The sequence below is a fragment of the Callorhinus ursinus genome, unplaced genomic scaffold (assembly GCF_003265705.2).
Source record: "Callorhinus ursinus isolate GAN/ISIS: 27379988/994484 unplaced genomic scaffold, GSC_fseal_2.0 scaffold15, whole genome shotgun sequence".
In the NCBI taxonomy this organism is placed as follows: domain Eukaryota; kingdom Metazoa; phylum Chordata; class Mammalia; order Carnivora; family Otariidae; genus Callorhinus; species Callorhinus ursinus.
Genome location: NW_027397077.1, coordinates 42,156,045 through 42,168,601, shown reverse-complemented (window position 1 = coordinate 42,168,601; position 12,557 = coordinate 42,156,045). Strand labels below are relative to the sequence as shown.

At 46.2% G+C, this 12,557-nt stretch overlaps 2 protein-coding genes and 1 non-coding gene across 14 annotated transcripts in view; 2 read left to right on the top strand and 1 right to left on the bottom strand.

Moving 5' to 3' along the window:
* The first annotated feature begins 649 nt into the window (after nt 1-649).
* Nucleotides 650-6,052, top strand: RPL32 (ribosomal protein L32). 9 transcript variants are annotated; one of them, XM_073901677.1, is made up of 5 exons: nt 709-777; nt 1,690-1,870; nt 2,092-2,192; nt 2,830-3,011; nt 5,864-6,052. In XM_073901677.1, the coding sequence occupies exons 3-5, from the start codon at nt 2,097-2,099 to the stop codon at nt 5,991-5,993; spliced, it is 408 nt and encodes a 135-aa protein (XP_073757778.1). In that variant the 5' UTR covers nt 709-777; nt 1,690-1,870; nt 2,092-2,096; the 3' UTR covers nt 5,994-6,052. The 9 variants fall into 9 exon arrangements, with proteins under 9 accessions (XP_025741105.1, XP_073757778.1, XP_073757776.1 ...); XM_073901675.1 differs by having other exon boundaries at nt 1,690-1,912; XM_025885320.2 differs by lacking the exon at nt 1,690-1,870 and having other exon boundaries at nt 650-777.
* LOC112834326 (small nucleolar RNA SNORA7) lies at nt 1,885-2,024 on the top strand. Its single transcript, XR_003210851.1, has one exon. It is a non-coding gene; the product is annotated as a small nucleolar RNA SNORA7 (small nucleolar RNA).
* A 74-nt stretch (nt 6,053-6,126) lies between the features above and the next one.
* The window catches only part of CAND2 (cullin associated and neddylation dissociated 2 (putative)), a 33,166-nt gene continuing 26,735 nt past the window's right edge, over nt 6,127-12,557 (bottom strand). For 3 of the 4 annotated variants that reach the window (XM_025885465.2, XM_073901670.1, XM_073901671.1), the window contains exons 14-15: nt 11,175-11,282; nt 7,964-9,092 (exon numbers count right to left, since the gene is read on the bottom strand). In XM_025885465.2, coding sequence (XP_025741250.1) covers nt 8,865-9,092; nt 11,175-11,282 — 336 coding nt within the window. In that variant the 3' untranslated portion in view covers nt 7,964-8,864. Of the gene's footprint in view, nt 7,437-7,963; nt 9,093-11,174; nt 11,283-12,557 lie in introns of those variants that run through there. The other variant, XM_073901668.1, reaches the window with a different exon arrangement.

Below are 12,557 nucleotides of genomic sequence, written 5' to 3'. Positions count from 1 at the left end.
GTCAAATAAATAAAATCTTTAAAAAAAAGATCAATGATGACATCTGTATTGTGTTCAAATTATGGAATCAAGGCGCAATTTTATCTGAAATGTGGTTTTTTACAACAATCTTAAAAACAAAATCTAAGGAAAACAAAACCAAGAACAATTTAACACTAAGCAGATTAGCCTAATGATTAGAAGTGTGGATTTTGGAGTCGAATCCCCAAACTTCCCTTTCTACTTGTATAAAATGGGGAAAATAATAGAACTACCTCCCAGAATTGTGGGAAGGAGAGTAGAACCCATCGAACGATACCTGTTACAGTCTCATTGCTATTTTACTCTACACATTCACGTGAGGGAATTAGGAAGTCTCTGTTTTGTTCCTTCCTGGCCACTAAGAGGCGCACTTAGTAGCAGAAGAAACGCGGGCGGAAATAATCCAAAAACTGGATTATTCTCCGGAGAAATGGCTTCAATTTCTGGCGGAAGTATATGTCCCCCACCAGGTCTTAGAAGCTCGGAAAGAATTCCAAATAGTCTACGTAGTCCCAACAGAAGGTATGAAAAATTCTACTACGCTGAGATATTAATATCTAGGAAACAAAGGTATCCCTCGACTTTTTTTCAGTATTATTTTTCTGAGGTGTCTCTCTTTTCTTTGAAGAACCAGGAACCGGAAGTGCTCTTTTTTCCCTGCCAGGACCCAGAGGTTAAGTCCCATCAGCCCTCGCGCACCACCTTCCTCTCTTTTTCTCGGCGCTGCCTGTGGAGGTGGCCGCCATCTGTTACTGGGTGAGTTTTAATCGTTGGCCATCCGCATCTCTGCGGCCATCATCTGAAGGTATCGCTTCGTGGTGAGGAGGCTTGCCTTTCCAAGCAGTCGTCTTGGTGGGCTTTGTCTTTGTCCGTTGGCTGGAGTACGTATACGAACGGAACGAAGCGGCCCAGCCGATGGTGGAGGTTGGCTTCCCGGGGCCACTTGCCCTCCTACGGAGGCCGCCTGGTGCCTCCCTTAGAGTTGCGGATAGCTTGTTTGAGCCCTGGGAGTGAAGGTCGCTGTCGGGTCTAGACTGAGGGGGCCGTGGAGCGACCCGAGGGTTCCGATTTGATGACTGGAATACTCGGATCACCTTGGTCAGTGATGTGTGCCCGCGTGTATTTTCTGTTTGCGCTGACCGACGCCCCCTCCTCCGCAGTTTTCCTGTCTGGGGGGTTGCTGCTGCGGCCGGGTCACCTAACAGACCAACCACCATGAGCTGCGAGTCTATTGGTTCCGTTAACAGAAATGCTGATGGCGGGTCAGGGTCTCAGAATATAAAACGGCGTCCTTGTCTTTGAGGAAATAATGTTGGGGGCGGGAGTGCATTCGTTTATCGAACACGACGTTTGCTGAGCACTTAGCCGGGTGCTAAACAAGGAAATAGAGGCGGTGAGGAGACGAGAATAAAAAGTGTGTTGCAGGAGAAAAAGAATAGGGTAACCGGGAAGGCCTCTCTGAGGAGGGTTTTAAATTGAGACTCGGATGATCTCCAGGTAGAACAGGAAGTTCAGAGGTCTAGAAACATAGGTACATCGTGATTTTGTAGGCCTGTTATGAGGGAATTGCAGAGCAACAGCACTCGGGGAAACACAGGTTTCTCTTTACATCTGTTTGGGTTCAGTCATTGCAGGCATTCAGTGTGCGGGATCATTCCTATTTTACAGGTGTGAAAGAACTAGCCCCCGGTTCTTGTAGATTGCCCAAGTTCTGCATAACCAAAAGGAAATTGGACCATCTGGGGTTTGGGACATTGGAAGTGGGATATGCTGCCCTGTGCAAGCTGAGAACGTTTGGGGGTCGATTGGTGTTAGATCAGCTGTTGGCATTCTTCCTTGGCCTTAGTAGGTGAGGTGACTCCTGACCTCCCAGGATCGCGTCTGGAGAGTGGTTAGTATTCTGCCAGCTTCGGAGTCGGGAGGGAAAGCAAGCCTGGCAGAGGTACCCATTCCATTCCCAGTTTGCTCAGTAGCTGGTGATTGGAAGACACTCTGCAACAATTTTCAAGCCCCGAGCAGGAAAGCCTCCTTCCAGGACTGCTTGACACCATCTCTGCGTCTTTCTTAAAGGCATCATGGCTGCCCTCAGACCTCTGGTGAAGCCCAAGATCGTTAAAAAGAGGACCAAGAAGTTCATCCGGCACCAGTCAGACCGCTATGTCAAAATTAAGGTATATATGGTCCCGGGGTGGAAGTGTACTTTGGGATGGAGAAAGGAACTCCTAAATGGGCTCTTGGACTTCTGGCATCACCTGGTCGAGAGATCACCTGTGGCAGATGAACCAGTCTGGTTGGTGGTAGAGCTTTCTAGAAACCCAGGTCTCCCTGAGTATGCCTTACTGGCACTCAGTCACTTGATTATAATATAAATTGAAATTTAAATGATCAGGGACACTTGGCTGTTTTGAGCTGTCAAGTGGCTTGAATCATTTTAGGTGGACTTAAGACGTTGAGAGTAGATTATCCTTATTTTTATGATGAGAAAACTTAACATCTTGAGAGCAGTGCTGAAACCCATGCTCTTCACTCTTCATCTTAACTGTATACACAGTCCCTTCACATTCTATCAGTATGTAGTCTGCTTTTCCTTTGTTGAGGAGTGTGGATGTGAGTCTGTATTCCTGGTAGTCAAATACGGGAGCCTCTTTTTTTTTCCACCCAAAAAAAATCTAAAGATGTAGTGAAATACTGTAACCCAAAGGCAGCTACTGTTTGGCATATTTCCTTTTCATTGGGTCCCCCCTTTTTTTTCCTCCAAAGGGAAGAGTTGTTAGCAAAGACACTAACCCTCCTCTGCGTTTATTTCAGCGCAACTGGCGGAAACCCAGAGGCATTGACAATAGGGTGCGCAGAAGATTCAAGGGCCAGATCTTGATGCCCAACATTGGTTATGGGAGCAACAAGAAAACAAAGCACATGTTGCCCAGTGGCTTCCGGAAGTTCCTAGTCCACAACGTTAAGGAGCTTGAAGTGCTGCTGATGTGCAACAAGTGAGTTGGGTCCCACCTCTGGGTTCAGGTGTCAGAATTCTGCATCTGTGAGCATTTTTGGTAGGGACTCTAGACTTAATAGAATGCATTTGGAAGAGTTGTATATTCTCTCAGGAGCTTAAAGAATGCATGTTGGGGACTTTGAAATGTTTGCTTTGCTGGAGCAGGGTAAGGGAACTTGTCCTGAAAAGTGTAGAGACCCAAGATCTGGAAAGAGAAGGACTTTGCCCAATAATAAAAACACTGGTATCCTTTTTGGCAGTTCTTTGCAGAACATTGCTTTATGTGGAGGTAGGGGGGAGATCAAATACAGCCTCAGACCTAAGGGGCACTTCATGCTGTGGCCACGGGTATCTTCCTTCAGAAATCTGCAGGAACGGACGACTTGCTGCCTGATTAAGAGCTTTGTGATCTGAGGTGGAGAAAAGAAAGAAGAGCTGGCTGTTAGAGGATGGCTTACACAAAGTTGTAGACATGCAAGAGTGCATGGAGGGTTCACAGCATTACTTCCAAGTATTTTGAGAAAGTTAGACACTTTATGAGCTCTGTGTGAGAGAGACTTGTGGTCTGCTTAGACTAAAACTAGGGCAGTGGGATGAGAAAATACTTAACGTGGGAAGTGATTTAGATGCTTTGAATCTGGATTGGAGGGAATGGTGGGTTTTTTTGGTTAAGCAGAGGACCATTTTCTTTCCTTTCTATTAAACTGAAGCTGAAAACCTGTGTATTCCTAATTAGGACATGGAAAGGGTGACTAACTGTAGTGCCTATGTGTGCTTGCTTACAAAGTTCTTTTTTATCTATAGCGATTGTAGACACAAGTAATAGAAATAAACGAAGCCATTATTCTCACTTTGTGGTTGAGTTTTCTAAGTTGGGAATTTAACTGGGTGTTGGAATGCTGGAAATTTTCCTTAGAAAATCCTTGGGTGAGCATAGGAATTAGGGATGACTGCCCAAACTGCAATTAGGTGGTTGGAGAATTGTGACAGAAAGATGCAGTACCTGTTGTGTAGCAGAAGTGCAGTGCAGATGTCGCTTGTTGCCACAAAGATAATCTTTAAATAGCTTGGCAGTTTGTGTCGGGAGCCATAGAAATATTTGAAATCTATGACCTTAAATCCACAAGTTCCATTTCTGGATATTTATCCCTAAATGAAAAGCATTTTGAAACAATTGATCAATTGTTCGATTCAGTTTGAACATTTGAAAATATAATTTGTGAATGGTGGGAGTACAAGCGCTGGGTGGAGTGTTACACATGTATTTAAAATGATTGTCACGTGTGGGGAAAATGCCCAGACATGTAAGTATTTAAGACGATATGTATAGTGATTGATTGGTTATTAAATACACATGGGGATAAGGACTTGGCGGTATTTGGGGGGGAGATTTCAGTGTTGAAAAACAGATTATGGAAACATTTCAAAATAATAGCTATTTTGAGGGGTGCCTGGGTGGCTCAGTCGTTAAGCGTCTGCCTTCCGCTCAGGTCAAGATCCCAGGGTCCTGGGATTGAGCCCTGCATTGCACTCCCTGCTCAGCGGGGGGCCTGCTTCTCCCTCTTCCTCCCCCCCTGCTTGTGTTCCTTCTCATGCTGTCTCTTTCTCTGTCAAATAAATTTTAAAAATCTTAAAAAATATATATATATATGTATACACACATATATAGCTATTTTGAGCTTGAGTGGACTCCTTCATAGAAGATAAAAATTCTTTGGGTTTGCTTGTCTCACACTGGTAAGCTATTTTGCTAGAGTTTTTAAAAAGGACTTATGTTCATTGCCTGATTTAGTCACTCCTTATAGCTTTCTTTCTCTCTTTGCTGAAATTCCTCCAGGGGTAGAGTGTCCTTTTTTTTTAAGATTTTTATTTTGGGGCTCCTGGCTGGCTCAGTCGGTAAAGCATGCGACTCTTGATCTTAGGATCGTGAGTTCAAGCTCCACGTTGAGCATGGAGCTTACTTAATACTTAAAAGATTTTTTTTTTTTTTAAGTAAGCTCTACACCCAACTTGGGGCTTGAACTTGCAACCCTGAAATCAGAGTCACATGCTCTACCAGCCGAGCCAGCCAGGTGCCCCTAGAGTGTCTTTTCTTAACCTCCTGTTGATGGTGTCCTAAATCATTTCACTGAAATGTGCTCATTAGGCCAATTTGTTACCGAACTGGGGCCTGGTGCAGCTGTGAAGAATGAGTAGGTTAGAACAGTATCTGGGAGCCAGATAACTTGGGAAATACTCGGTATAGCTACTTGCTGGGTGACTTCAGGCAATGTTACTTCTCAATTTGAATTTTGTCTGCAGCAAACAAGTAAAATGTTAATGTCTAGGTCAGGAAATCCTTGGCTTAATCAGACTGTTGGATTCTGCTCTTGCTTACTTCGCAGAGAATTTAAGAACTTGACGGGCAAGTCCAAGCTCCCTGAGACTGCCCTGTGTTGGGCGGATTGACTGAAAGGATTGGGGGAGAACATTTGAACTTGGAATCTGGGGCTGAGCCATCCTAGCCCTGTCCATTTCTAAATATCTGACTTGGGAATTCACTTCTTCCTTTAAGGGTCATGGTTTGTAAGAGGAGGCAATACCTGGATTACAAGTCTGCTTTTAAGGATTAAATGAGGGGACAATGAGTACTTCTGTCCCTGCCAGGGAATACTTGAAGATTCAAGCCTTACTGCTGGTACCATGGAATTTAGGAAAGTTAGGATTTGGGACTGTGTCGGTCATCTTCATCAGCTTTGCCAGTGCCCTCATGGCTCTGGAGGTGATGTGACCCAAAACCACTGCCCTCCCAGGGAAACTCAGGAGTGTGTGTTCATCTGGCTTGCTCCTTACTAACTGCTTCTCTTCCAGATCTTACTGTGCAGAGATTGCTCACAATGTCTCCTCCAAGAACCGCAAAGCTATTGTGGAAAGAGCAGCCCAGCTGGCAATCAGAGTCACCAATCCCAACGCCAGGCTGCGCAGCGAAGAAAATGAATAGACGGCTTGTTGTGCACATCATATTTGTGTTAATAAAACCATAAAACCTACCATCTGGCATTTGACTCTTTGGTTTTACTCTTCAGTTTCTTACCCTGACAACTTGTCATGGAGACTTTTTTTTTTTTTAAAAGATTTTATTTATTTGAGAGAGAATGTGAGATAGCACGAGAGGGAAGAGGAGAGGGAGAAGCAGACTCCCTGCTGAGCAAGGAGCCCGATGTGGGACTCAATCCTGGGACTCCAGGATCATCACCTGAGCCGAAGGCGGTTGCTTAACCAGCTGAGCCACCCAGGCGCCCATCATGGAGATTATTCTTGTCCTGATGAATGCTCTGTGGAATCCTCCATTTGGAGGGGGTTTATAAAGGACACTTAATTCTTCATAGGGCACAGGCCTCTGGTGCCCAGAGCAGCCTTGTCAGCTCCAGTTGGGGCTGGGGAAGAGGGGTTGGGAGAGACTTCAGACCAAGGAAGGATCTAAGACCTTTGATTGAAGAACCTTGCAGCTCAGAGCAAGTGTACTCATCCTTAGCCCCGCTTTGTAAATTTTTGGATGACGGTCACTGTATGTAGTTCTTGTGAGGTAGCTTCTGAACAAAAACATGACAGGATGACCCACAAATCCCTCTACGATCAGCCTTGGATGTCCGAAGATAACTTTTGGTCTCCCTTTTATAACCCTCCCCCAGCTTGCTGCTTCAGGTAATTTAACAGCAGTTTTTGAAGGTGTGGGATCCTTAACATCATTGGGCCTCTTGATCGGTACTCAGGACTTAATGATCAAACTGCCTTTTCAACTACAGCCCTAAACCTTAGGCCTCAAAAGCTAGAATTTAGCTGTGTGAATTACAGGCATACCTCTTGAGACACAGGTCCGGTTTGGTTTCAAACCACTGATAAGTCAAAGGCATTTTCTGGTTTCTGAGTGCATATAAAAGTTCTGTTTATACCATTAATTTATTACGTGCAATAGCATGTCTAGACAATGCACACCTTAATTTAAAAAGTTTATTGCAAAAACTGCTAACCGTCTATTGCAAAAGTGCTAAACATCTTTGAGTTGTAATCTTGGCTGGTGGAAGGTCTTACCTCCATGTTGATGGCTCCTGAATGATCAGAGTGGTGGCTGCTGAAGGCTGGGGTGACTGTGGCAATTTCTTAAAATTAAGACCATGAGGTTTACTGCATTGACTGAGCCAAGAATGATTTCTCTGTAGCATGATACTGTTAGCACTTCACCCAGAGAGCTTTCAAGAGTCCCCTCAGAACCTGCCACTGTTTTATCAACTAAGTTGATGTAATATTCTTCAGTTCTTTGTTATTTCAACAGTCTCACAGCATCTTGACCAGGAGTAGATACCATCTCAAATTCTTTGTTCATAAGGAGCAACCCCATTAAAGTTCTCATGAAGTTGTAGCAATTCAGTCACATCTTCAGGCACTGGCAGTAACAACAACATCACCGTAATAATGAAAAAGTGAAACATTCTGAGAATTAACAAAATACGACTAAGCAAATGCTGTTGGGAAAAACTTCGCTCAACACAGGGTTGCCACAAACCTTCAATTTGTAAAAAACTCAATATTTGCAAAGCACAATAAAGTGAGGCATGTCTATAAGGTTATGATCGCACTTTTCTAAGAACTGGTAGCGAGTGGCAGTAGTCATGGGATATGGCATGAGGTACTCCAGAACAAGACGGTTGCTTATAGGGTGTTTGTTTTTTCCCTACCAGCCTGGTCAACTGAACAGAAACACTAGCCTGCTTAATGTTCTTGGCATGCTAGCCGTGAGTGGATTTAAGTCCCTTAAATTGGGTAGGTAAATTACAGGTTGCCTGCCTCCAGTTCAAAGCCTAGTCTGAAACATTTGAGTTAACTGTTGGTCGTTTTCATAATTTCTTTAAATTGACTTGGGAAGTATACTAACAGCGGTCTACTGAGTAGAGGAAGTGTGCAGAGAAAAAATAACACTAGGATCTCCTTTATTAACCTGGGATAGCACAGAAAATTATTTAGCCTATTGTGTAATATTTGTGTCTTCAATATTAAAAACTAGAAACCACATGTTCAAAATCATCCTTAGAAGGATACAAACCAACTGGTTACACCTAGGTGGGTGACATGAAAGGGGGTCTCTACTTTCTTTGTGTTTATTTCCCAGTTGGCTACATAAGAGTTTTGAAATTAGAAAAAAAAAAAATTAGATCTAATTCCCTATCCTGACCCCCTCCCCCTGCAAAAAACCAAATTTCAGATTCATTACTGCCAATTAGAAAGTAAAGCATTTTGAATTCTAAAATGTGAACAGCTCAGAGAAGTAGCTTGAGTCTTTAAGATGCCCAGCTGGAGCACTAATGTTTGGCCTATTAGATCAAGTGAAGTGAAAAGTGGGAGAGGTGTGAGTGACAATTATGGGACACGGGTGGGCAGGAAGGCCAGCCTTCCTCCTAACCTTCCGCAGGTTAGGAGGCTGTCTCCTAACCTTCCGCAGCTGTGAGCACAAGCGTATTTCTAAACACTACTTAGTCCTCTGTGAGGCAGGGACTCCCCGCTTTGAAGGTACAGACCTCCGCCCCTGTGTGAAGTCAGTCACACATCCGTGTTTGTTCGGAAGGGCTTGGAAAACGTCCCTGCCCTGTTTCTTTGAATGACTGTCCTGAGTTAAAGGGCAGCCTTGCAGCTCCTGCTGGGGGCCTCAAGTTGGGGGTCCCTGGAGAAGGCACTGTAAGCCCCAACCAGGAGCAGGAGGGCCCCCAGGGAGATGAAAGGAGGTAAGTAGAGGCTTGTGGCGGGCAGGGGGACCGGTGAGGCCTCGGGATTGGGTAGGCCCCCTTGAGTAAGGGCCCACCTGGGGGCAGGGGGAGGACTAGCTGAGTTCCATCGAGTCTGTGCTGGGGGCTGAAGCAGAATCCTTCTGGATGCTTTCAAAGAGGGCAGCAAGTTCAGGGTTGGATCGGATTTGGAAAGAGAAGTCAGCCATGATGGGGCTTTTCCCTACTTCCGGGATGGTCAGCAGGGCGGCCACGGCCCTCATTGCGGAGCGTTTCAGCTCGTCTTGCTTCTCAAATTCCTGCTTCACGGAACCAGCTTTGACCTAAAGTAGGAAACAACAATTCATCCTTTTTTGAACCTAGCCTCGCGCCACAGCTGCCTCACTGGTCTCTGGATTCCTCCAACCACCTGTAAAATCCTTCCCAGTTTAAATCACAGCACACTCCCCTACTTCTGTCTCTGTGGTTCCAGCCTCCTGAGGTTTCTTCTGCGCTTTTTACCCTGGCGGGTTTCTCCAGAGGGAGATTCTTTGTCATTAAATCAACTTCAAGTTCACCTAGGAGGCCTCTGACCAACCAATCTAAACTGCCCACCTTTCTGTTTATTAATAAATAATTGGATGGTGACAAATGCTGTAAAGTGTTCAGTTAGTTATCTCCTTCCCCTGACAGGAGGATTCAGCCTATCTCCTTACTGTGCTTAAAACAGGCTCTCGGTACCATATGACTTAACTCAATGACTGGGTCGCCGTGACAGTCACCTAGCTGGCCTCGTCCCCCCTACTCAGGTGCCTACCCCTGCAAGCTACTCTGCGTGGGGAAACTCCTCAAACTGCCTTGCCTGCCTGTTTCTTCATCCCCCACCCTCTCCCACTTACTCAAGAGAATCTCAGAATTGCCCCACTCCTTAGGGAATAAAGTCCAAATTCCTCTCAAGGCCCCCGACTTAGCCCAGACAAAGACTCTTCCCCCTGAAGAGTCCAGTGTAGAGGTTAAGAGCTTGGCATTGGGGCTGGACAGTCTTGGGTTCGAATGGCTCCTCACTGTGAGTTGCACTTCCCTTTCTGTATGGAAAGAGCCTCCTTTCCGTAGAGTTGCTTTGAGGGTTAAATGGCTTAACACAGGTCCACACCCCTTGCTCTGAAACCCTTGGGGCTAGGTGTGCTTTTGGAATTCAGGATTTGTGGGGGGGTGGGTTAGAAAGGGGATAGTGTGCAGATAACATGGTACAATATCCTGTAATCAAATGCATGAATATTTCCCCTACTAAATGAAAAATGAAAGAATATTACGAGTGTCACAATGAGAGAGAAATAAAAGTCATAAACAGCCTCAGGCCAGTTCAAGTCAAGTTTTGTTGCAAAACAAGTTCCAGAGCTTTGTTAAGTTTCAGTGGATGAGGGCTTGTGGACATGGATGCAGCAAGTTCTCATCTCAGTGCCTGACAAAAAGCGTCCTCTGCAGCCAGACTGAGTGGCCTATGTGTGGGCCTCAGATCAAAGCTCCTCTTGCCATCTGGGCTGAGTGAAGCGGGATCTGCAGCCCTTCCCTGTGAACTGGGATCTTTCTCCATGCCAAATGGCTCAAAGAAAATTAGAAATGATTTGGCCACTGAAACGGTCAAGACTGCAAGGGCCCTGCAGAACCAGTGTTTCCTTTGACTTCATACCCGGCATATGTTACAAACGGAAACTTACAAGGCAGGTTTCTATCTCTTAAGAAATGACCAATTTTATCTGTTTAATCGACAGATTTTATTTTATTGGAAAAGGTTTTGCTACTTGAAAACCACTGTTCTATGGGTATCTCTCCTCTTTAAGCTCCAATCTGAAATCTTTTTGGTTAATGCCTACCCTTTCAAAACCCAAATTAGTTCTTGCAGTCACCAGGTAATTACTGGATACCCCCTGGGTGTGCCAGCTCGGTTCCAACACCGCAGCTTGCCCCCAGGCCTCCCTCTCCAGATCCCTCCCCTGGATCCTTGAGGCACTCCAGCCTAGCAGCAACTCTGCCCTGTATCAATCAACCAATCAATAGTTTCTCTCTTTCCAGGAGTCTGACTCGGTTTCCCAATTAGGATGTGGGAGTAGGGAACCCACCACGTTCAATGTTGTATCCCTAGTACCTTGCAACAAGGCCCAGCACCCAGGAAATGTTTAATGAGTGAAAGAAAGAGCCGGGTTTGAATCCCAGCTCTGCAATTTACTAGCTGGGTAGCCTAGGTCCATAACTTGACCTCTCGGAGTCTCTGTTCCTCTGTGTACACAGTGGTGACAATAAGAAATACTTTATAGGATGATGACAACGATTAAATGAAGCACTTCTATCACCACCTATAAATGATAACTGTGAGAAATCTGCAGGGGTGCCCAGGGCTAAGTGGGGTAGGGGACATGGGAAGGTACCTTGGCGGTGCAGGTGGCCCTGAGTGGCTCAATGAGCCGGTCCACTCTCTGCAGAACAGGTGTGGGACACAGGGTAGCCAGTCGGGCGAGCATGATGAAGGTCAGCATCTGCCCAGGAGGAAGGAGGCAGAGTTCATGGTGAAATGGCCCAGGACCAAAAGGAGCAAAGCCCAGGGAAGATCAGAGGCTCTGGTACCAACACCTGGAGCTCAGGTCCAAACTCTAGCACTAATTCCCACCAGGGCCCTGCCAGAGTCTCTCCCGCTCTGGGCCTCAGTTTCCTTATCTATCAATTGTGAATGGCAATGGTTACTATGCCAACTACACCTGGCTGACTTGAGGAGGATCAGATCAGAAGAGGTACCAGGGAGGGGGCGATTCTCCAGCTCAGATGCTCACAGGGCCAGGCAGATACTGTCCATGAGTGAAGAGGACCAGAGGGCAACTGGGCAGGAGTAAGGAGCCCACACTCCAGACAGCAGCTCTCAGCTCCAGCCAATCGTGGCTGTGGGAATGTGGCCCAGGGCTAACGGCCTGTTTTCAAAACTCTGATGTTCATGGAAGATCTCTCAACTTTTAAATGTTGGCACCCAGTTTAAAAAAAAAAAAAAAAAAAAAAAAACCTATGTGTGAGCCAACTAAACACATCTACAGGCCTGGATGTAGCCTGCAGGAGACTCATGGTGGCCTCTCGGGAAAATGGTAGTTCCTACAAGCACTCCACAGCATAAAGGATGGTTGTCTAGATTCTACGTGCCCTACCCACCCCCACCAGCTGTCTAGCCTGCCCTGACCCCCCGACAACCCACAGCAAAGGAGGGGGACCAGGGCCAAAGCAGCAAAGAGCATGGCATTACACAGCACAAGCTGGGACCCAGGGCTCCTCCACTTGCCCGCTGGTGCCCTTGAACTCGCCAGTTCTCTGGCCTCTCCCCTGTAAAGTGGGCATCCTAAACCCATTGTCCAAAGGGAGAGTGCAGACTCCACAAGGTAACCCTGGGGGCTCAAGAGATGTCATACCCACCTCCTCAACACCAAAAGGAGCCTGGACATTGGGGTCCAAATGTTGCCCTGATGCCCAGGCCGTGTCCTGTGCTCCCAGGGGGGCAGACAAGAGGACAGTGGGGCCAGAACGGGTGAGAGCAGGACAGCCTGGGGAAGACGCCTGTAAAAACAACTGGCTTTTATCAATCGACAGTGGGTCTTGGCCAGCTCTCACGTCAGTGCAAAGGGACCTGGCTCACTCTTCTTAACGCGGCTAGCATTCCGTGACCAGAGGTAGCCAGTTTACTGAGTCAGTTTCTGATGGGTGGACATTCAGGAAGCTTCCAGCTTTCCCCAAGCCCCACAGAGCTGTGAAGAACAATCCTGAACATAAAAACT